General features: G+C 36.1%; 1 protein-coding gene across 6 annotated transcripts in view; it reads right to left on the bottom strand.

Moving 5' to 3' along the window:
• Positions 1–25681, bottom strand: part of Grik2 (glutamate ionotropic receptor kainate type subunit 2) — a 626777-nt gene that overhangs the window by 365138 nt on the left and 235958 nt on the right. For all 6 annotated transcript variants that reach the window (XM_031346615.1, XM_031346617.1, XM_031346618.1 and 3 more), the window contains 2 exons: positions 9092–9273; positions 3119–3172 (listed from right to left, as the gene is read on the bottom strand). In XM_031346615.1, coding sequence (XP_031202475.1) covers positions 3119–3172; positions 9092–9273 — 236 coding nt within the window. The remainder of the gene's footprint in view (positions 1–3118; positions 3173–9091; positions 9274–25681) is intronic.

Raw genomic sequence — 25681 nt, 5'->3', positions numbered from 1 at the left:
ATATATATATATATATATACCAAAGGAAAATAGTTAAAATGATAAGCAAAATTGAAGTTAAAAAGAAACAAGCCCTTGGTAATCTTTATGGTGAATGATATTTCATAGAGTGAATGGGATCTGAGTTGTGAAACAGGCCACTGTACACGAAGTCAAGAAGTTTAGCATAACAAATATTTTAAGATAAAAGAAAGCGAATAATGTAAAAGGAAGTTACCGTCCAACTTTCCCTCAACTTTCATAGAGTGGGCTATACAAGGATTACTGTGGTCTACATACTTTAAAAAGTGCTCCGAAGAGCCCCCTTTTCTCTACCACACGCTATCCACTGCTGGCACAGCGCTTCCAGACCGTGAACAGTGCAGAATGCGGAAACTCCAGGCTCTTCCAGGCACTTAGCCTAAATGGCTGCTGAGTGTCTGATGCTAAACAGGACATTTAGGCCACCTCCTCTGAGACTCAGGAAACACAAAGCAAGAGAGCGACAGCTAAAAGAATGGAGTTTGAAGATTGAATGAAGGATTGTTAAAATGCTCGCTTCAAGGCATGGCACAGTCCTTGCAAGTATCGCCTCTGAAACTGTAGCTGTTTATACTAGGCCTGCATAAGACGAGACCTGCCAATCATCAATCATGAACAAGGAACTGCACCTACTGTTGCTCCATTGACTATTGATAGATTTTGAGCGATTGCTTTAGTTGTGTAGCAAACACAGAGCTGGCTAAATTCCTGTGGGAGTTGTAAAATCACTGGCACTCAAATGGTCCTAATTAAAATAAATCCACAGGCCACAAAACAAAACAGAAAGACATGAACAGGGAAAAGAGACCTGCATACAAGATGGCAGGGAGTTATAGTGGTAGGAAAACGATAAGGTCGTGGAAAGAAGAAATAGAATGTGTGATAAATGCTTGTGAAAACTTCAAAGAAGCAATCTTATCAATAACAAAAATGTGGAGGGATGGTCTTCCCTATAGAAGATTGCTTCCCTATAGAAGATTTAAGAGTTACTACGATTTACAAGAATCCAAATAAAGAGATTTTGCTAAATTTCATCTAATTTGCTATTGCTAGAATATGCCACACTTTTTTGTGAACATATTGACGAACAGCTATCTATTCTTCAGCAAACCACAACATAAAAAGAGAGAGCCCCCTCTCTCTATGCCTACCATGTCAGTGACAACTTACATGCAATAATGTATATACTTTTGCTTGGTTAACCTATCTTTTTTTTTTCTTAAATGAGTCTCTACCATGTACTTGTAAAATAAAGGAATTTGTCCATTTACACATCTGCCTTTAAAAAATGGCTAAGGTATTTGATAGTGCCAAGGGCATTCAAAATTTGAGTAGAAATAGAGGAGAGAAGATATAAAACATGATCCTTTGCTAGAGACTGTCTGAAATCATTTTTATTGCAAAACAGAATTCATAAAGGAGAATCAGACCAAAGAAAATGGGAAAGTTGGGTTAGAACTGAATAAGTAGAGAAGTAAAGTAGTTTGTGCTATAACCATCCTAAAATAATTGTTTTATTCTTTTCATAAGTATGAGACTTGATTTTTCTCAAAATTTTACAATTTTGTTGAATCAAATTGCAATAAAATTATGTAGAACTGTATGATAAGGTGATATAACCTCTCCATCTTCTCCTTCCTACTACCAAGTTTCTTCTGCACTGTAAAATTTGTCAAGGAAGATGTGATATAGTGCCATAGTAGAGCCAGTCTTGGTGTCTTTATGTAACATAATGGCTGCTGTGTCAAGAATCCTGCCTGGAGAATCATTGTCCTCAGAGAAAGATCTGGAGAACAACTGGATTTTAATAATAATTCCCAATGCAAGGAAAGAAAGCTCAACATTTTAAACAATGAGCAAGAACACTGACTGAACTGTTCATCAAAAAAATAGGAGAACAATACTGCTGTAGAAACTGCAGAGAAAAAAACAAGTAGAATTTTATGAATTATATAATAATAATAATAATGCCTAAAGTTTTAAATGCAATCAAATAGTAATTGACTTGGAAAATAATAAATTAATTTATAAATGTTTTGAATTTATATTAATACCACACCATTTAGAATTAGATTATAATAACCATGAGTATTACACACATGTATTTTGTCATTATTTTTAACCAAAGTTGATAATTGATCATTAAAGTTATGACAACATAAAGGCAGAAGGAAAATGGAATAGACACTGAAAATTGAAAATGGGAAAAAAAAAGGATTAGTGAAAAAAGAGGGCACTGCAGTTCACAAGAGAAATCAGACTTGTTAATTGTACGGATAAAGAAATACAAGCTAAGCATGGCCTCATTATATACTCGTATAATCCTAGGACTCATTCGATGGGTATGATTCCAAGTTCAAAGCCATCTGGACTATATCTCAACAGAACAAAAGGGAAAAAGAAAGGTAAGGAGGGAGAGAGAGAAAGCAAGAGTATTAGAGGAAGGATAGAAGGGAAGTGAGAAGGAGGGGACAGAAGGGAGGCCAGGTTAACACCACTCAAAAAAAGTAAAGACAGATTTTTGCGTATAATAAAGACGATATCATAGGTATTTAAAGACAAATATAAAGGTAACATGTAATTTGCTAAATGTGAATAAAAGCAAATTAACTTAAAACACTAAAATATCTTTGTTTTAAACACAGAAAATGTTTAATCAACTAAAAGAACAATTTGAAAAGCCTGATTTTCAAAAACACAAACATAAGAACTAGTCAATAAACAACAATATCAATAACAAAAATAAACAAAAAAGAGCAGAGATAATAGCATAAGTCATGGTGATTGCCTAATGCACTTAATTTTTAGCAAGGTCATTTTCAAATCCATTATACTTTGAAAGTGTCTGAGGTTACATAAAACAGACATATAATACTTTCAATTGATGTTTGAAATGATATTATTTCAAAATCATCAGCTTCCTTGCAAGAGTTATTAGTTCTGTCTCATAATTCCTTCCAGGTGGAATCCAAATAAGCACAAAGTATAAATATGTTATTCATTATATTACTTCTCATTCAAAAACACATTTCCACCCTTTTTAAGAGTCATGATAATACAATCTATAGTATTTTTAATGTTTTCATAAATTACTTACCAGAGTCGTAAATATATAGTGATAATATTCTGTCATCATTCCCATAGCTAACGCCTAAGAGGTAAAGAATTAAAAGAAATAAAAAGATTAACATTGAAGGTGTACATAATGTGAAATATATTATTTTAGTTTACATGTAATGATAGAATAGTACAATTTGATAAAAAATTAAACTCAATTATTCCTGGTGCATGAAATGGGATAACACTGAGCTTTACTTACTAGTAAGAAAAAATTAGTTGTTATTACAGAAATTGTGAACTAATCTTTCTGACATCAAAGCTACTTCTTATTTCTTGAATGTTTGCAATTGTAAGGCTTACAGCATTACAATTTAATGGCATTAAAATTGAAACTAACATGTTTGTTCCTAATATTTCTAATATTTTCAATGGAAATATTCTAGTATATTACATATTTTTATTTAATAATCTTCCTTGAGCAATTAGAAGAAAGAGCTGCAAAAAAAAAAAAAATAGTGCAAAATAGCATTTTTTCCCCTGCACCTTAGTCATGTTGGTAACATTAAGGAAATTTAAATCATAACTTTAAAAACAGCATGGGTAATTAGCATAATATTTTAAGCTTTGTTCAAAGATTGGATGAAAAGGAGCTTGATTTCCCTTTTTTTAAATACTGCTTATCAGTTTTTGACTGTTAATGATCTTATATCAAGTTCTTTTTTTATTGAAATTTATAGTGATGAGAAATGTGCCTGTCATTTCCATCTCACAAAAGTAAGAGAAATGAGTAATAACTGACAGAGAGAACCAAAAATCCATGTAGTTGTAGGCTGAAGGAAGAGCTCCTAGTTAAAAGTAAGTATTCTCATCGAATAGTCTCCCCCACACTACTAACTATGCAAAAATCATTTGCTAAGTAGCTTTCTCAGCTAGAATTTGTGTGCAATGAACAAAAAAGCTTAATAGACATAGGTAGGAATTCACCAATTTAATTGAATAAAATTTATAACTTATAACATGAATCACTCAGTGAAAAAAAATAGCCACTTCAAAATTAAAACACATATAATAATTAAAAATAGATAAAAGATTGGCAAAAATCAAACAAACACAGGAATGTAACTTAGAAAAAATTGCCCATTTCTATTTCTTGAATTAATAATTATTCTACAACTTTATAACCCCTGGTCATCTTAAGCAAAATAAAGGCATGTTTTTCTTATTAAACATTTATATTAAATGTTACAGTCAAGAATGTTTGTTGCCAGTGAGAGGTGCAGGAGTCTTCTCATTTTCCTGATCAATTGAGGGGAGCCAAATATTATACTTGTTTCTAAAAGTATTAGCTCAAAATGTAAAGAAATAGATAAATAAAAAATAAGGGATAAATAAAAAATGAGTTGCACAAATAAAAATATCATTAATAACCCTAAAGTACATCAGAAGTTAAATTAAGTGTATTGAATAATTTAATTTCTATTAAAATTTTTATATACTAAGTCCAACTACTATATGCAATGACAGAAAACTAGGGCATATACCTGACTAAAAGACAAACTGGAGACACTCAATGTGATAGCAAAGTTATTTGAAACAATGACCACATGAGAAACACATTGGAGAAACTGTGTAGGGTAAATGAATGAGGAAAGGGGAACTGGAAGTAGCCACAGGAAAGTCCAAGATGCCAGGGACCCAAGAGGTTCCCAGGATCCAACAGGGAGGACACTAGCCAAAATACCCAACAAAGGGGAGATAAAACCTATGAAGAGCATATCCAGTGGATTAGACACACCCCCAGTTGATTGATGGGGCCACCCACCCACCTCAAAACTATTAATCCAGAATTCCTCCTGTCAAAGGAAATGCAGGGACAAAGAGTGGAGCAGGAACTGAAGGAAAGGCCATCCAGAGACTGTTCCACCTAGTGATCCATCCCATCTGCAGACACCAAACCCAGACACTATTGCTAATGCCAATAAATGCTTGCTGACAGAATCAGTATGGCTGTTCCCTGAGAGGCTCTGCCTGAGCTGGACCGATATAAATGCAGATGTACAGCCAGACATTGGAATGAGTGTGGGGACCCCAATGGAGAAGTTAGGGCAAGGACTGTAGGAGCTGAAGGGGTTTGCAACCTCATAGGAAGAACAATATCAACCAACCAGATCCCCCCACCCCAGAGCTCCCAAAGACTAAACCATGAACCAGAAAATACACAGGGATACCCATGGCTCCAGCTGGATATGTAGCAGAGGATTGCCTTATCCGGCATCACTGGCTGAGGAGCCCCTTGGACCAGTGGAGGCTTGATGAACCAGAATAGGGGAACCCTAGGGCACTAAGGCAGGAGTGGATGGGCAGGTGGGGGGCACCCTCATTGAGTCAGTGGGAGAGAGAGGAAACTGGGAAGGGGGGATAATATTTGAAATGTAAATAAACAAAATAACCAATAAAAAATGAAAAAAATGATAAAATTTCATCTTGCAAACAAACAAAACATAATAATGCAGTGGGTTTAAACTGAAAAGGAAATTGAAATCACACCACTGGTCTGGAAAGGATGATGAGCGCTGGCAGAAGGAAGTGTGTCCTTACAAGAAAATATCAGTGGTGGTCCCATTCCTATCAGAGATTTAAAAAAAAAAGAAAAAGAAAATGAAAAGAAAAGAAGAGAAGAGAAGAGGAAAGGAAAGAGAAGAGAAGAGGAGAGGAGAGAAGAACATTTTTACCCAATCCAAATCCACTTAAATCTGTACCACTGTTCAATGTTTAGTGGACAGAGACTAGGATCCTGTGGTCTGTATTAACTCCCTTCTAATCACGACAAGCTACTGGTATTCAATTTGGACTTATTCCTATATATTTATCCATGCCATTTTATAAAGGAATATATTGTATATTTTCAAAGATGTTTACTCTTTTAAAAAAAACTAAGAACTCTAAAACAAATTATTGCCATTGCCTTCATGAATTGTAACTCTTAGCATTTCGGGGCAGCGTGGGAAACTGTGCTGGGGTGCTAGGGTTGAGAGCACACTGTAAGGAGGTAAGGCTGGGCTTGTTTCTGACGTAAGCATTCTAGTGGAGCAATGGGCTTATTATTATCTTGACGAGAACTCTATAGGAATAACTGGAATAGTTTATGACTTTATTTCACATTTTCCCAAACACTGATTTTGGAACAAAGAATCAACAATAATCTATATTATTTAAAAATACGCAAAAAACATAAGCAATTATCTGGTAACCTCAGAAAGCTAAACAGGAGGATTATTATCTCCAAAGATTATTTTAATACCCACTCACTCTGTATCTTCTTATGTATGAGTATTATTTGGGAAGCCATAAAATATATTGTGACATACATTATATTTTATAAAGACTAAAGATTGTTTGTTTAAAATCAAACTCTTAGGAATCTGCAGTATCAAGCTGGTTATTTTGTCATCTAGGAGTATAATTTGCAAACAATTTATTCTGCCAGTTAGATTCAGAAATAACATTGCTCATGTTTAAGAAAAGTGAAGGTAGAAATATAGTAACATTAATATTAATTTTATTTTATAACTTGCTGTTGTGGGTATATTTGCATCAGCTTTTATATTTTCAAGCTGAAGGTCTTTATTTCACATTCTCTGATCTGAACTTTGAAGTCCTTGATCACGCTATCCCTACATGATAGAAAGTCCTCGTGAGTGTCTTTTTCTCTTTACTTCAGAGTATCTTGGCTTTGCCCTAGGGAACTCTCGGTGAGAAATCTGAATAGCTGTGGGATTATCTGCTGCTAAAGCATGACCATCGATTAAAGCACTTCCACTTGCCTTGGAGGAACCCCAATCAGCCTTGAGCTCCATTCACTTTTAAAGCTTTCAGACATAAAGCCTGCTTCAAGTTCTATGTTCCTTGGAATTTCATAAACTGCAGTTAGGCTGAATAAATGTTGAAAAACTATTTAGAAAACAAGGTAAAGCTGAGGCCATCATTCTGTGCTTTTTTCCCCAGACCTGTTCTTAGATGAAGCACTCGCTCTGAGAGCTCAAGTACTTTTCTGTTCAGCTCTGAATGCTTTATCCTTGGTAGTCCACAGCCGCCAATGTTGATGTATCTCAGAAACACACACACACACACACACACACAATCACATGACACCACATCAAATCACATCCTGTATTCGTTGGTTAGACGCAACACAATTTGGTGAAGGAAAAGGCTCATTTGACTTTTTCTTTAGAACAGTGGTTCTCAACCTATGGTTCATAACCTTTTAGGGGCTGTCAAAAGACCTTTTCAGAGGAGTTAGCTAAGACCATTAGAGACTTCAGATATTTACATTATGATTCATAACGGTAGCTAAATTACAGCTATGACATAGCAGAGAAAATAATTTTCTGGTTATGTGTTACCATGTGATGAGGAACTGTCGAAAAGAACTGCACAATTAAGAAGGTTGAGAACCACTGCCTTAGAGTCATATTCCATCACTGAGGGCTGTTAGGGAAAGAGCTGGAGGCAGGAATGGAGCCAAACACCATGAAGAAAGAGTGCTCCCTGTGGTCTCTGGCTTAGTCCCAGGCAGCTTTCTCATGCAACCTGTCCGGGAATGGCACCACCCACAGTTGTCTGGGCTTGGATCCCATCAATCAGAAATCAAGAAAATGCCCCAGAGATCAGTCTGATGGAGACAATTCCCTGAGTCTACTTAAATATTATTTCATAAGGAAAGATATAAAGAAATAGACATACCCAAAAGGAGGCAGAATACACACTCTATTATTAGAAGTTCCCTCATTTTTCCAAATGCAAGAAAAAAAACGGGATCTATTGCTTGCTTGCTGTTAGCCTCAGAAAACAGGTGCAAGTCCATTGTTTGTCTCGCGAGTAAAGCAAAGCTTCCTTTCTAAATGTGATCCAGGGTTGCTTGAAAATTATGTGAAAAATCTTCACTTACATTTTTACTGTTTTTTCTATCATTGCACTCGTGCTTAAACAAACAAAAATCAACAGCAAGCATAATATCCTTCATATACTTTATTGTCCACTTATAAAGCTAAAGCTATGTCCAAATCAATGAAATATCTCACTGTAGTAAAACTGGCACTTATACTGGAATGTTGGACAAGCATGTGCTTAATAAAGTAACCATGTTATAGCAAACATTTGTTACTAGTAGTTATATTTAATGAAATATAATTTGTCATCTAAATCTTTATAATTCTCCATTACAGATATTTTATCTTATGCTTAAAGGCTTAAACACAATTTACAAATTTACCCAAACCACCATAATGCCAGTTCAATATTTTATAAGATTAAAAGACAAAAAAGAAAAAAAGAAAACATAAAGATTTGAGTTCAAACCCACATTCTACGATTCAATAAGTGCAGGGAATTCTGCATTTATTCTCCAGTACTGGTCCCTCCTTTATAAGAGAGACTACTAAATAATTCCTACTCTCTAGATTGCAATTAGGACTATATAGTGCTGGCATAACGATATTTTACTGACAAAACAATGGGTTTTGAAATGTCCTTTTCTGGTAGGTAAGGATCTATTGTGCAATGAATATTGAGAACATCATCAATGGGCTACTGACTTCTGCTTTGTCATTGGTAGTTCACACTGCTCAAGTCATCAAGTCTCTCTGAGATTAGACTTGGAGAGACTATTTTAATTTGGTTATGGAGATAATGAAAAAGGAGCACATACATAAGGCATCGATTAGAAACAGGCTGAATCTGTTTCATAGTATCATTTTTATCCTACTGGCTGGATATGTTATTCCTGGACTCTTTTTTTCCCCTCATCTTAAATCTGTGTTAAAGGCCTTCAATATTTACTTCTCCTAAAACAAATTTACTGAAAGCAATTGTCAGCTTTTCTGTCGTAAAAATTTTATCCAGGTGATTTCTTTGACTTTTTAATTAGGTATCGCTAAATTATTACCTTTAAAACACAGTGTAAAAGTTTTTATAAGGTAACTAAGAATTTAAGCAATGTCAAGTTTACCTGCTTTAAAATGCCTGCTGCCATCTCATGGCTGCAGTCGAAGATCACGTGGAACTCCTTGCCTCTTTTCATCTCTTTAAGCAAAGGCTTTGCATCTTTTGTATCTGCTGGCAGCTGACGAATTTTAAGTCGAAGATTGTACCTTGATGGAGCTTTGATGAGCTCTTGCAAGCGAATGAGACCTTTAATTAAAGAGAAAAAAAATAAAAGAGTAGAAGCAAATCAGCGTAGCTCGTAGAATCATGAAATGTAAGTATGATATGTGACTTTTCTTAGTCACTGGTAGGTACTTAGTGCCATGGCACTAGCATTGAAATTGCTTTCTTTTTATCTGTTGTGTTTATGTCATATAGCATGGCCTGAAACTTACTGTGTAGTGCAAGCTGGCCATGAATTCCCACGACCCTCCTGCCTCAGCCTCGTTAATCCTGCATAACATTGTTATGTAATTTATGATTATCACTACATGTAACCAGATATAAATGAATGCAGCATTCTCCTAGACAAACATGGGTAAAAATATAGCAAATCACTGATCTATTTTAGCAGATCATAAATTATTTTAAAATAATATCGTTGTTTATTGATTTAAAGCATTTAGTATTGAAATACATTTAATATTTGATATACAAAAGCTCGCTCCTTAAAAAATATTCACATGGTTAAAATGTGAATGATTGAAATTCTTTGTGGCATGGATCAAGTCAAGAAATTTCCTGTCCCATCCTACATTTCATTTTTACATCTGTAAAACACCCATATATTTCTTTCTCTGTGGTTCTACTTCCTATGAAGAACTAGTTTAATGAAAATCAGTACAATAGTAGGACAAGAAAAGATTGATAAATAAATAATGTGCTTTATTTTTCTCCCTTATCTACACATTTACCTGTTGTTATAATTACATTTGGTCACAGGGATGGAGACAAACTCCACAACTAAAAATCTACTGCATACTCCAGGAGTCTGCTAGATCATGAGACTAAAACCATAATTTGTTATTTTAACCAATAATAAATATTTTAAAATGTTCTTTTTTGTCATCAATGAATCGTGATCATATGACAATATGATAAATTATTCTAGTGATCCAAAAAATTAGTAAAAATGTAAGCTGATAATAGAGCAAAATGTATAACAATTACTCTTTTAAATTGCCTGTATTTTTTTGTTTTTTACCTAAACGTCTAATCTCTTCATAAAATTACATAAATGCAATAAAATCAGATACTAGCCTATTATTTTACAAGATTTTGTCATAATTAAATGCAAAGTCTATTCTACCATGAGTGTTGGATTTTGATCTGAATTCAAAAATCTATGATCTCTGTATCTTTTTGCAAGGCTCTCAGTTCTCTCTAATAACATCACAGTGTCTACAGATTAACATACAAAACACAAAAAGAAACTTGCCTAAATTGGCCTTTAAAAAATGATAATTTACCACTGTTGTTATACTGGCCAACATGGGGAAATATCATATATTTTAAGTTGGTTATTAGAAGATATTTTGTCACTGATTTGGGCAGAAAACTTAATCTCAAAAGTTTAAAGGACATTTTGGGAGAATAATGTGTTAACAAAAGAAAAAAGAGCTATCAAGTTACAGATTAACTCAACAGTTTGTATTGAAAGAGCTCAACTGAGTTAGAAATAGACATTTTCACAAGAATAGTGCTTACAGGGCTCATCCTAACTACAAAGCCTGCCAAGTATTTTCAAGTCTTTAAAGAGCTCATGTGGATAGTTCATTGAGCCATCAGGTACAATAAATGTTTACTTATTCTCTTCACACATACACATCCCTGCTGGCATTAATGGAACAGGCTTCAGTTTGCCAGCTTCCCTGGGGAATGATATTGAAGAGGGAAAAAAATAAATCACTGATGTTAGTAGGAGCTGCCATCTCCTATGTGAGAATATGAGTGAAATGTTGTTTTCAATTATTCCTTTGACGTGTGTTTTGTGCATGAGTTTTGTATAGAAGCTCCTTTCATAGACAAATATAATCATTGAAATAATCACTTTAACCTGTCTGTAGATGCATCTGATAGAGATGGACTAAAGCATTTCTGGACTACAGCATTTCTGTACAAACAGTTTCCATTTGCTTTTCACCTGGAAATAGTTGAACAAAAATGGCTCACCGTGTCCTTAAGAAAGGAGGAATCTAGAGGGCAGTTCGAAAGTCAAGTGCAATCATGATTTCATATCCTTGCTTTCCTTCAACTTCTACATCAGGGGGCTAGAGTGAGTCCTCTTGTGCTTTCAAAGCCTTCAATTGCTCTACCACATATATAATCTCTCATTGTCCCACACGTCTGCTCAGTTTCCTTGCCTTTCCTTTTCCCCAGTGTCTTATCAGGGATTCCTCACTGAATTCTAGAATTTGGACTATCATGGATAAATGGGAAAGGGTCAACAAAGTAGTTTCTAATGCATTCAAGGCACCGAGAAAAATGAATATATTCCTATATTATTGTATGTGAAATATTTGATAGCATTCCACTAATATATTTGATGGGATGCATTTTTATTTCATTGTATTTTATTTATTTGTTTGTTTGAGATTGTAATATAATTACATTATTTCCCCCCTATTTTTGCCCCTCCTTTATATACCCTGCCTTTCTGTCTCTCAAATTCATGTATTACTTTTCATTATATGTTGTTTCATGCATATATGTGTACATATATGTGCATGCTTATATAATTGCAGCCTAAACCTGAACTGAAGATTTACAAGATTAGCCATGCTAACGTTGGCAACTAATGGATGTTGAAAGCAGGAAAGGCTTCCCCCAGAGAAGATTCCACCAGTTATTTAATTTTTACTATAGCTTTTCATTGTACATGTTACTGGATTCCATAATGGCCATGCAAACAGGTACATAGTGTACTTTACACTATCCCACCCCATTGTTATGTGACTATATCTTCCCGGTAGGAGAAAGATTTTCTCCAAAGGAAAACGAGATTAAACCTTAACAAAATCTCTAATTATAAAATTATCTCTGTGTTTCCTTTGTGCATTGCTTTTCATTACTCTACCTACCCCAAATGTCCTTCCCTTTGCACTTTATGACATAGTAATGGGCTAGGTTTTTCTTACAAGATGGTCTTACACAAACCTACCACATACAAAAAAAAAATGCTTTCTTACAAGGAGTCTGTAAAATCTATAAGATTTTTAAGTTCATTATTTTTCCTTTGCCTAGGAGAGAAATCTTTCAAAACATTTGGCGCAGCTTACATATAATCCTGTTTTCTATTCACCTGGTGATAATGGAAAAGAAGCACTGTAACAAATCTATTAGATTGAATAAGGGGCACAATCATTTCACCAAACATGTGCTTCATACAAATAGTTTGCAAACATCATTTCAGAAATCCTGTTTACTAACAAATCTGGCAACCAATTATTTAATAACAGAATAGAATTGTAACTCTTTAAAGCAGACTTTTAATTAAATACTCCTTTTCCCCTAATGTAATTAGTTTATACATTGATTATAAAAAGAAGCACTGAACAGATGGGTTTCTAAAATCTAACAAAAAGAGCGTACTGCAATTACTTCCTTATTTGGTAAATGAGGAGCATCCTGTTACTTCTAATCTATTACTATGTGCATACTATTGTTTTTTTGGTTTTAGTTTTTATACTTTCCTTTAATCCAGCAGTGGCTGAAACCAAGGTTTTCTTTATCATTTAGGGACAAATGTCTGAACTGCTCTTTTCAGACATTGCCATCAATTTAGCTTTTAAGGAGATTCCAGAAGGAGCCATTTATACACACTCCACTTGGCACACTCCTCAACAGAGATCAATCACACCACAGCTCAGGTAGGCTCATGCTCCCCTAGCCCCAGGAAGGGAGTCCCCATCTTCCTCCTACACCCAGAAACTATCTCAGCAGCCAAGTTAACTAGAGTTTTGCCACCTGGCTAAATACACAGACCTATTTATCACTTTGGTTAATGTGGTCTTTGTGCATGTGAATTAAGACCCACCAAATGGGCCTTAGAATTATCAGTATAAAATATGACATCTCTGGATTCCGTGTTTCATCATCACCCCTTTGTTTAAACTAACAGAAAAAAAAAATACACGAGGAGCCAAAGCATAGTATTTTGATGGGAAATTTTTATTAGAAAATTTTAGGCTAAATAGCTGTTTCAAAACAAACTAAATAACCTATGTACATCTATAAAATGCCCCTTTAAAATATGTTAAAATATTTGAGTGTGTGTGTGTGTGTGTGAGAGAGAGAGAGAGAGAGAGAGAGACCTTTTATAAATCAGACATTCTTTATTTGGGGATGAAATATGTACATTCAATGTACACAATATAGAAAATAACTAGCTAGTGCATTTTCTATAAGTTTCTAACTTCCAAATGTAAAATTCTTCCCAGGCTGTTTCCCCCAAACAACAGACAGCTAATTCCCTTTTCACTTTTTGTGATTTTTGCTATTGGCTCTCAGGAGGTATTATCTAAGACTTCATAATGACCTGCCTTGGAAAAAATTTACTTGAGTAGATTCTTTGGGCCAACATGGGAGAGCCTGATGATGCATTGGGAATGGAGGGCTTCGAGTCATTTTACATTAGCTCAGTCAGTGGAGTGTCTGATGACTATGTCAGTGCAATGAATTGCCATTCGTGTCTATAAAGTCAAGACCCAATTAAAAAAATATTTGGAGATTATATAAAACCTCAGCTTCTCTTGTTAGCAATACTACATAAACAGTTTTATAGACAATTGTTTAGAAAAATGAACATTATCCTTAAACAATGTGTGAGAGGAAACAGGGAGCTTGGGATTTGACCTTCATTTAGATTTGTCCATGGGTGCCTCTGTTATGGGCTAATATTAATGTTTTACTTGTCATGAATTTTAACAGTGAATTTAAGGTAACTTGTGAGAAATACCAAATTTGAGAATGACCTTCACCACACTTGAAATTACAAGTTATGACATAAATTAGAATCATCATGAAAGTCCCTGATAGTTGAATATGTTGCAAATCCAAGTGTTAGTCAAGAGGATATTGAAATCCATAACAATGGTATATCTCACTCTGATGTCTGGTAGATAAATGCATATGTCTACTGCCTTCTCCTTTCTCATTTGTTTCTATCTAGGATAGTGAAAAATGTAGCCTTCATATCTATAAGTAAAAACCAATGATGTTTTCTCAGATTTCTCTATTTCTGACACATGTCATATCTTCCTTTTTAGCAAATCCTTTCAAAGATATTTAAAATACTTCCAGAAAATAACTGACTATGGTATTCTTGAGATACACATTACATTTCACTTTGGTTTTTTATTATGAAAATTTCTTAAATATCCCCTGTACATGTGCGGCTCATCTAGCAATAGTCCATGGGATTCATACTTTTTAATCTAGAGAGAGGGAAGTTGGAAATGAGGAAGGTATACACAGAATTGTAGTGCAAAACAGGACATCAGAAGTAGTCATATTGTGTACCCATGAACCTATGCGGTTTTAAATTAGATTAAACACAAGAAAAGTTGTGGTATAAGGTGCAGTAGGACATAAGAGTGTCTTGTGACTCTAGAGGCCTACCAAAGGAAGTGAGGGTGGACATAGGCAAACTGTACATAAAAGATAAGTTGTTTACAAAACAGTGTGAGAAATAATATCATGTAGTCTTACTGGCTACGATCTCAAGCTTATCACCTCTGTCTGGGTTTGATGGAAAATATACAATATCACCAGGTTTATCTTCTATCTAAAGGTCCTTTATCATATTCATGTATGTTGTTCATGAACTGACATTTATTATGATAAAACATGGCAGATAAAAATTGGTCAATGTAATTAGAAGAGATATATTTGTCAGTGCACTCTTGCTAATAATATCTTCAGATGATATTCATACTATACTGAATCAGAAAGTCCCAAACTATTTCCCATACTGAAACTGAAATTTGAGATAAAACAAGAAATTCTGTCTTTGTGATATGTTCATTACTACTTAACCTCTCCAAATTAAAGACATATTACCAACATTCTATCATGCCAATGATAAGAAACATGAATTTTCGATCATGATCTGAGGAGGACTAAATATTCCCTGTAGTGGTTGTTTGCAAGAAGGAAGAATTGAAATTGGATGCTTCTGCCTGTGCCACAGGACTAGTAGGAAGGGAATAACTTCTTCTGAATGTTTCATACCAATAACTCCCTCGACTGACTCTAGGCAAATAAATATAAGTAGAAAGCCACAACACAACACAACAAGGTTTTAGAAACTCTGTGAACATGATCACTATAAAAACTTTTGTTCAGAATTTGGTAATTTGGTTCTTTGGTTCTTTATAACAGCATTGGTTATTTTTCAAAAGACTGTACACCTTTTAAAAGCATTACAAATAGTTGCAATTATTAAGGATGCCATGAGTAAACCAGTAACATTCTGGGTATGTTAGGAGTTCTGTATAATGTTCTTCTTTCTTACTATAATTTCTATTTCCTTATACATAATCTATCACCTTCTATCCTGACTATGTAAACTGTCTCTCCCCCAGTGGGACTGATATATCTCATTGTTCAATTTTGATAGCTACATTGCAAGCTCCTTTGTCTCCTGCCAACTGGCTCAGATGTACACCTGTCCCTCTGTCACTCTCACTGCCCTCTCAGCTTGTGATAGCCCAACTCAAGCTATCCAGACAGTGGCTGTTTAGGTAGCCTGCTGTCCTCTAATCCCCACTTGTGTCCAGGTCAGTGCAGTTATGAAGCAGCAAATGATCCTTCACAGCTCTAATGTTGGCTGTGTCCCAGAATGCTGCTGTTATTGGTTTTATCCTGCCACTTAATACATCAAATATGATTGAAAGTTGACATTGACAAAACAGCTTAAGAAGCTTTTATGTGGTTACACTCATGACTGACAATAGTTATCAGAACTCCTATGTCCTGGTAAAAATGAGAAGCAGACAGTCACTCTTTAGAAACTTGGACTTTATCTTATCTTTTCTTGTTCCAGAAGAAAAGAGTGTCAACCCCAAAGTTATCAGTAACTGTGCTCACTGAAGATGCAGCTTACATTATGAAGGTGTGGAAAAGTCGAATGTATCAGGGACACATGGTAGAATGGACTCCATGATTTGTACTGTAGTGGAAAAATGAAAACAATGGTAAGAAGAGTAGATATAGTCTTAGGAGAGTATAGAGTACTTAAAAAGTATAGAGCATTGAAGAAATCAAAATCCTAATACAGAGACTATAGTACAATTGTAGACAATGTGTTTGTCTACAATAAATTACATATAGTAATGTGGGCATCTCTAAAGCATAATGGGCTGGTAGGAAAGCATGTCTAAATGATAGTGTAGTTAGTATATCAGGAAGAGTGAATTACAGGAAAAAGAATACATTTTACAAAGAATTACAATAGGTAGATAGATATATGATAAAAATAAATACATAAATGGTAGATACATAGATAGATGGTGATAGATGATAGATACATAGACAGACAGACAGACAGACAGATAGATAGGTAGATAGATAGATATGTTTACAAAGAATTGTAAATTGCATGGTTGATATTATTAGAAATACACATCTGTTCTCTAGGAATAGGTGATGATGGGTCAGTATCAAGAAAAAACTTTTTTTTCTTTTTTATTATTAGATATTTTCTTTATTTACATTTCAAATGATATTTCCTCTTCCAGTAACCCCCCCAAAAATACCAAAAACAAAAACAAAAACAAAACCCTGTTTCCTCCCTCCTCCCCCTGCTCACCAACCCACCCTCTTCTACTTCCTGGCCCTGGCATTCCCCTACACTGGGACATAAACCTTCACAGGACCAAGGGCCTATCCTCCCATTGATGACTGACTAGGACATCCTCTGCTATATAGATGCTGCTGAGCCATGAGTCCCACCATCTGTGCTCTTTTGTTTATGGTTGAGTCCCTGGGATCTCTGCGGGTACTAGTTAGTTCATATTGTTGTTCATCCTAAGTGGCTGCAAACCCTTCAGTTCCTTGGGTCCTTTCTTTAGCTCCTTCACTGGGGACCCTATGCTCAGTCCAATGGATAGTTGTGAGTCTCTTCTTCTGTGTTAGTCAGGCATTGTCAGAGCCTCTCAGGAGACAGCTATATCAGGCTCCTGTCAGCCAGCACTTGCTGGCATCTCCAATAGTGTCTGGGTTTGATGACTGAATATGGAAAGGAATCCCAGGTAGAGCAGTCTCTGGATTGCCCTTTCAGTCTCTGCTCCATAGTTTGTCTCTGCAACTCCTTAGATGGATATTTTATTCCCCTTTCTAAGCAAGAACGAAGCATCCACACTTTGGTCTTCCTTCTTCTTGAGTTTCTTGTGATTTGTGGTTTATGGGTTGTATTTTGGGTATTCAGAGCTTCATGGCTAATACCCACTTATCAGAGAGTGCATGCCTTGTGTGTTCTTTTGTGATTGGGTTACTTCACTCAGGATGATATCCTCCAGAGCCATCATTTCCCTAAGAATTTCATAAATTCATTGTTTTTAATAGCTGGATAGTACTCCATCGTATAGATGTACCACATTTTCTGTATCCATTCTTCTGTTGAGAGACATTTGGACTGTTTCCAGCTTCTGGTTATTATAAATTAGGCTGCTATGAACATAGCAGAACATGTGTCCTTATTGCATGTTGGAGCATCTTCTGGGTATGAGACCAGGAGTGGTATAGCTGGGTCCCCTGGTAGTACTATGTCCAATAACTTGAGGAACCACCAAACTGATTTCCATAGTGGTTGTACCAGATTGCAATTCCACCAGCAATAAAAGAGTGTTCCTCTTTCTCTACAGCTTCGCCAGCATCTACTGTCACCTGAGTTTTTGATCTTAGTCATTCTGATTGGTATGAGGTGGAATCTCAGGGTTGTTTTAATTTGCATTTCCCTGATGACTAAAGATGTTAAACATTTCTTTAGGTGCTTCTCAGCCATTCAGTATTCCTCAGCTGAGAATTCTTTGTTTAGCTCTGTACCCCATTTTTAATAGGGTTATTAGGAAAAAACTTCTTAATAAGAGCATTAATTTAGCATGTACTACCTTGATAAAAGAATTAATGTGGTTGTTTTATGAACAAACATGGCTTCAGTGAGCAGAAAAGGAGAACTTAGAGCCTTCAAATACCACAGTTCTGGAAACTAAGTCTTTCTTTTGGAATGGAAAGAGATAGATACAGGCTGTGTTCACTTCTGTTCAGATTTTTTGTTTTGTTTTGTTTTGTTTTGAGACAGGGTTTCTCTGTATAGCCCTGGCTATTCTGGAACTCACTCTGTAGACCAGGCTGGAGTGCTGGGATTAAAGGCGTGTGCCACCACCGCCCAGCCTTCTGTTCAGATTTATGAGCCTAAATTATTTGCTTTTCTGTTTTAACAAGAGTAGATTTCTCTTCGCCGCTGTTCACATAGAAGACGTGGCTATCATCAACTGCTGGGCTTCTTTGTTCTATATTTCAGCAAAAAGAGTTTCTTTGTACCAATTTCAGATTCTTCTAAGAGAACACATAACTACCCCCTGTATATTCACTCTTGGTAGAATGAACTGTATAGCCCAGAGCATACACTCACTTTAAGGTATGAACATTATGTCTTAGTTCCTCCCTTGGGAGTAGGAAGTCAGAGTTTTCTGTATATTACATATACCTCAAAGTTCACATGGATGGTTTAAAGGCATTAAATTAAAAACATAGATTATAGCCGGGCAGTGGTGGTGCATGCCTTTAATCCCAGCACTTAAGAGGCAGAGGCAAGTAGATTTCTGAGTTTGAGGCCAGCCTGGTCTATGGAGTGATTTCCCGGACAGCCAAGCTATACAGAAAAACCCCATCTCAAAAACACAAAAAAGCAAAAAACAAAAAAAACATAGATTATATGGCAATGACAGAATTTCTACATGATAATCTAGGATACATTTAATTAGACAAAATATCAATCAAAGAATGATCACCTATTTATCTGTCAAAATGAGAAAGTAGTAGAGATATTTCTCTATATGCTCCCCTTCATCTCATATTTGACACCTCTTCTACCACACAGATGGAATTGCTGTTGTTTTTCTGGCAATGCCATTTCTTACGAAGAATAATTTAGTTCTCTTCCTAACTAAAACAATGTGGTGTTTAGCTTTATATATTGACGAAGGTTTAACGTACGGTTTAGGTCCTCTAAAACATATGGAGGACTGCGAACATCCTAAGCTCACATTAATTCAAATCAGTATATCACAGTAGAAATTCAATCTGTTGATTTATAAGTGCAAGCATGGCAATACTTGAACTCTATCTGAATCTCCAGATACACAAGTAATCACATCATCATAACCTCCTTTCCTTCACAATTAGTTTAACGTCAGAACGAAACAGTAGATTGAGGAATTAATTGACCATAGGTTACTATTATGGAAGTCTTTGCATATAAGACTTATGTAAAGAAATAGTATTCCCATCATTCATTTTCAGATAAACTTAAGATGTGTTCATTTTGAAGCCCATGGCTCTTAAGGGGCAGGCCAAATATGATATCTCAAAATACAACATGCAATGTACTCTAAAATGTCACTGACCTAATTGGAAGTAAACACAATTTATTATCCATTAACAATTTTTGGTATAAATATTGTCTTTATTTCAATAGGTGAAGAGATTGAGCTTGAAAGGGCTGCTGCTTTGTTGTTGTTTGTTTTGTTTTGACTTGCCTATTGAATTATCCAGATAATTCTCTTTTAGAAGAAAAATTGGCACCCCACAGAATTAGTGAATTAAGTGCTTACAATGCAAGTTTTATTCTTAAAGAAATTTCTACCAGAAAATACCCTTGGCACTTGTGTTCTATTGATAGGTTTGTCCTAGATAGACACTTGGCAGAAACCAATCAACTGAGACTGGGGAAAGGAAGAAGAACCACGTGGTGCTTCTGAATCTGAGGTACTGTGAGATTCTGAAAATCAGTTTTTATTTAGTCAGTGGAAAACAAGAAGTCGGATTAGCTGGGCGGTGGTGGAGCACGCCTTTAATCCCAGCACTTGGGAGGCAGAGGCAGGCAGATTTCTGTGTTTGAGGCCAGCCTGGTCTACAGAGTGAGTTCCAGGACAGCCAGGACTACACAGAGAAACCCTGTCTCAAAAAAATAAAACAAAACAAAACAAAAGAAGTTGGATTAAAAATCATTGTGGGCCGGGCGGTGGTGGTGCACACCTTTAATCCCAGCACTTGGGAGGCAGAGACAGGAGGATTTCTGAGTTCGAGGCCAGCCTGGTCTACAGAGTGAGTTCCAGGACAACCAGGGCTATACAGAAAGACCCTGTCTCGAAAAACCAATAAATAAATAAATAAATAAATAAAATAAATAAAAATCATTGTGTTTGTCAAAGTTTCTTTAACTCAGCTTTCATGTTTTTCAAGTTTAAAATATGGTAATTCCAAGACAATCAATTATGTAGCATAAAAAAGCCACCTTCATTTCTACTTCTGATAAAACATAAAAATAAAGTTAAAATACAAAGTTATCAACACAAAGGAAACTTAGGAACCATATACAAAGTGAAGAATGAGAATAGGAAAACATCTCTGGACAGAGGTGGATAAGACATGGGTCGAATGTAGAAAACAGAAACAATGGCAGAACCAGTGATAAACAAGTGGGACAAAGACTACTAGATTCATAGCTAAGACTCCGCCATAATATATGCTCACACTTTGGACAGGCAAAGGACTAAGTTGAGAGAAGCAGCGTTTAAGTCGAATGTAGAAAATGGCTGCAGTAGCATCATAGCTACTCCAACTCCAACAGTGGCATACATCAAAATAGTAGAGTTTGTTTAAATGTACGTTGCTGTCGATTGTGAATGACCTCCAGGGTGAGGATAAGGTGGATCCTAGAGAGTGAAGTAGCATCAGCTATATTCTGTGTTCTATCTTTCAGTAATCCCAACACAAGCAATCCTAAATCAGAGCCTTCAGAGATAGCTCTACTACATCAAGATGCCAAGGCGAAGGTCAGAGTGAAACAAAAGACAAAGTCGGTGCTTATAACATTGCTCAGATTATTTTGATTGAAGATTATTGAGTGTCCTTTTCAACAGCACACTAACTAGAAAACAGAAACTAGCACCAGGATTCTTGATATATTTTGTATAGTACCGGGGGTGGGGGGGGAGGTGTCACTGTGATACAGTGATTTTGCTTTTGGAGCAGTAGATAAATAATTATTCCAATTATATACAAAGTTATGGCATATGTTAAGGTAGATTTGCACTCACAATTTTTAACATTAATCTTTATAAAACTATTGAAAATACTTATCGATAGGGTCCTATAGAAACCAACTATATCTGTCTCATATGATTCCTGGATAATGTCTCATAATGTCCCCCGTGCTGAAGGAATGCCCCTCCAAGTGGCAACACTGGGAAGTGTTAGAACCTTTAAGAGATGGGACTTAGTAAGAGATTTTTAGGTAACTGAGTCATTCCTGGAAGAGACATTTCTGTCTCACACTGTACTTGAAGATAGATCACAACTTGATTAAACATTTTTTTTTTATATTAGTTCCCTCACAAGAATGAAGGGAAGTAAATCAGCTCCCTGTCACCTATTGACAGGGATATTAATTCTATTTGTTGGAATCACTCAATATCCCAATTGGATTTCAGTGTTCATACTTCTAAAACACATCAAATGTTGATGACCATTTCACTGTATAATATGGAACACATACATTCACCCCACTGCGCTTCACAAGTTTATTTACTCTTCTTATATTCAGCACTCTGTCTCCATCAAATCGCTGAAAGTATCATCCTCTAGGTTGGTAAGTTCTGTAGATAAGGTCATGCCTTCATTTCCCTTAACATATAAGCAATACTATTACTCCCTAGTTTAATACAATCAATCTATTCATTTGACTCCAGGAGGGCCCATGTTCTTGTTACTGCCTCTACTTCTTATCTCTGCTTTGTTTACACTCCCTTCTCTGTTTATCTAGCTCATCATGTGGCTCAGTATTACTCTCATATAAATATGCCAGGCCAGACCTTGCTCAGTCTCATACACCTATAGCCACTGTTTTATTTCATCACACTGGGATAGTGGCAGGATCTTCAGACTTTAACTTCCAAAACTGAGCTCTCACTGTCCTTAGCTGTTTTATCAGCTAGTTAATGGCAACTCAAAAGGATCCTATTTTAAAGTATGTGCTCTACCTAGACTGTTCTTCTCTTTGTGAACCTGCTTTCTCATTAATGACAAACATAGTACTGAAAACTTAAGGCCCCACTTTATCCTTCTGATTCCTCATATATTGTTCTTGTTTCTGATATACTAATTTCCATTTTCAACATATTTTTTATTCCTGTATTTGTAACACTGACTTTTAATCTCTGTAGCCCTCCACTAGAATAGAAACTCTGTACGGGGATGTACTTTTCTTTGAATAAGTTTCGAAAGATGTTCAAATACATTTGTTAAATGAATGAATGGCATGACATAATCTTTAATCCTGTGAAGCTTACAATCCACTTTGGAAATAAATTATATGTTAGAACAAAAAGAGAATTTCTGCCAGCATGAAACAGACTGTGCCAAATGATAACTAAATAGAACAGACCCAAAGTGCTCAGGCATCGTGCTGTAAGGATTCAGAAGACTGGACCCAGTTTGAATAATTCATTCCAGGAGAAAAATTGATCATAATCTAGGGAAGTAAAGAGGGGAGTAAAACATTTCAGATGACAGCAATTTAAGGCCTCAATGACATGTCTTATTGCAATTTAAGGGAAAGCTGTTTGTTGAACACATGCAAACACACAAGCGCAAATTTATTGCAATTAGAGTTCTTTTTCTTCTTTGTCTGTTGAATATAAAGACAATGTCCCACTAATAGGTCTATCGCTTAATGCATATGTGACATATGTTACTAGGTCTTAGGGGAGGGCTGCCCAGAAGATAGGAGAAATTCATCTGTAAGTCCTGTTTCAGATGAGATTTTTTTTTCTCCTTTGAAAAAGCAAAATCAGGAGCGGGAGGAAAATGAAACAGTAACTTAGAAACAAAAGAAAAAAAAAAGCAAAGTGGGCCAAGGGAAAAGCTTTTAGCAAATGTGAAAAAAAAAAAAAAAGTCATGCTGACACCGATGATGGGCCACTTAGTACTGATTATTTCTAATGGAGCAAAGAAGACAAGCAGGCTCTTGGAGGCATAGGCGGAATTCTTCTCAAAGAGGCCCCGGGCTTGCCAACTGTCACTGTGACTTGGGGCTTGGACTGAATTTCTGCTAAAACATCGTACCTTCTCCATGAGCTGAGACTGGGCACAGATCATAAGATCAAATAGTTTACCTTTAGTAAGAATTTTTTTGACATGGCAGCAGGACTAAACTGAATCATTAATGGGTACATCATTCATTTTCCCACAAATTCTTTCCTATCCCTCCCTCATGCACTTCGGAAAGTATAATTTTCCCTTGTCCAAGCAGCAGAAGATGGGTCTGGCCATTTAGACAGACAAATATGCTAATGATTTTCTAGTATAGTTCCTCTTTTGGGACTACTATATTTTAAATCTTGGCTATTCAGTAATGACTAGAAAACCATTGTGGTTTTGAAAGTTGCATCCCAGTATCAGAGTTGATCCTACATTGGCCCTGTTCTAGTTACTGTCCTATTACTGTTAAAACCATAACTTAGGCAATCTGTAAAAGGAAACATTTTACTGGTAATGGGGGTCTTGCCTACAGTTTCAAAGGGTGAGTTCACAGCCATCATAGCAGGGAACATGGAAGGCAGATTTCTCATCTGTTTCTCCAGCAGCTTGCAGAGCTAGATAAACAGTGGTTCTGGCTTGAACCTTTGGAATCTCATTCCTACCCCACCAAGTGACAAGCCTACTTCAACAAGTGCACACTTCCTAATACTTCCTACACTCAGAACCATATGGAGCACATTCTCACTCCGACCACAAAATGTCCTGAATGGCTTTCAGATTGCCTTAATTACAGCAAACTTCAAGTCATATAGCTCTCCCAAACAGTCTAACAGAAGACTTAATCAATTTTAATCATGAAACATTAATCACCTAGGTCTCTTTTTTGCCTCTTGCAATGTTTTTTTAATTTAATTAATTAATTAATTTTCTTATTTTCTTTAATACTTTTTTACAGTCCAGTCATTATCTCCCTCCCATTCTGTCCTCCTCCAACAGCTTCTCATCCCATTCCTTGCCACCTGTCTCCAAGAGAATGTCCCTATACCCCCACAACTCCCACACCCAGCCAGTACTACATACTCCTTGGGGCCTCAAGTCTTAGGTGCATCCTCTCTCACTGAGGCCAGACCAGGCAGTCCTCTTCAATATATGTGTCTGCGGGCCTCATATAAGCTGGTGTATGCTGCCTGGTTGGTGGCTCAGTGTCTGAGAGATCTCAGGGGTCCAGTTAGTGGAAGCTGCTGGTCTTCCTATGGGGTCACCTTCTTCATCAAGTTCTTCCAGAATTTCCCTAACTAAACTACAAGGGTCACTGACTTCATTGCATTGGCTGGGTGTAAAGTATCTGCATCTGACTCTTTCAGCTGCTTGTTGGTCCTCTCAGAAGTCATCCATGCTAGGCTTTTGTCTGTAAGCACACTACAGCAGTTAGTAATAGCATCAGAGCCTCCCCTTGAGCTGGATCCCAATTTGGGATGGTCACTGAACCTCCTTTCTATCAGTCTATTCTCCATTTTTGTCTCTGCAGTTCTTTCAGACAGGAACAATTCTGGGTCAGAGATTTTGACTATGGGATGGCAACCCCATCCCTCCACTTGATGTCCTGTCTTTCTACTGGAGATGACAGGTCTTTCTACAAGACCCCTGTCCCCACTGTTGGACATTTTACTTAGGGTCCCTCCCCTAGAGTCATGAGAGTCTTTCCCAGGTCTTATTACCCTTCCTTCCTTCCTTTTGCCACATAATGGCAGACATGAGCTTCTCAGGCTTACACTATAGTTTTTTGTTTTTGTTTTCATTTTTGTTTTTGTTTTTTATGATTAAACTAGTTTGATTTCCCTGATTCTGTGTGGAAGAACGGAAGCTTTGCTCATGTCTTAAACATTCTGGAAAGTTAATTTCCTGTTTGTTGTATTAACTGTGCAGCCTAAATTCAAACAGGAATTCAAAGAGACAGATGGCAAACTTGAGTTTGCATCATATGACAGAATAGAGATTAAAACCTAACAACCTTCTGTATGACTTCTACTTGAACATTGACTGGGGCCTCAAAGAAATGGGCTACTTATTGACAAGTAAACAACTCATGTTGTAGTTAATATTAGTCATTACCTATAATGAAAATTGTTAAGATATTATGTATAGCCCCAAACCACCATGGTTCAAAGCTATACATGGAGAATAGCTACATTAAAGAATTTAGAAAAAGCCAAACAAAGCTGTCAAATCCTATGTGACTTCAAATGAATTATAGGAATTCTTTATTTTTCCATTTTCTCTGACTCCTCACATCATTAATAAGAGGTCAGATTTAAAATGTATACAGCTCTGAGGGTAGTACTTAGTTCAT

This window comes from Mastomys coucha, unplaced genomic scaffold (assembly GCF_008632895.1).
Source record: "Mastomys coucha isolate ucsf_1 unplaced genomic scaffold, UCSF_Mcou_1 pScaffold3, whole genome shotgun sequence".
Classification (NCBI taxonomy): Eukaryota; Metazoa; Chordata; class Mammalia; order Rodentia; family Muridae; genus Mastomys; species Mastomys coucha.
This window is presented reverse-complemented; position numbering and strand designations above follow the sequence as displayed.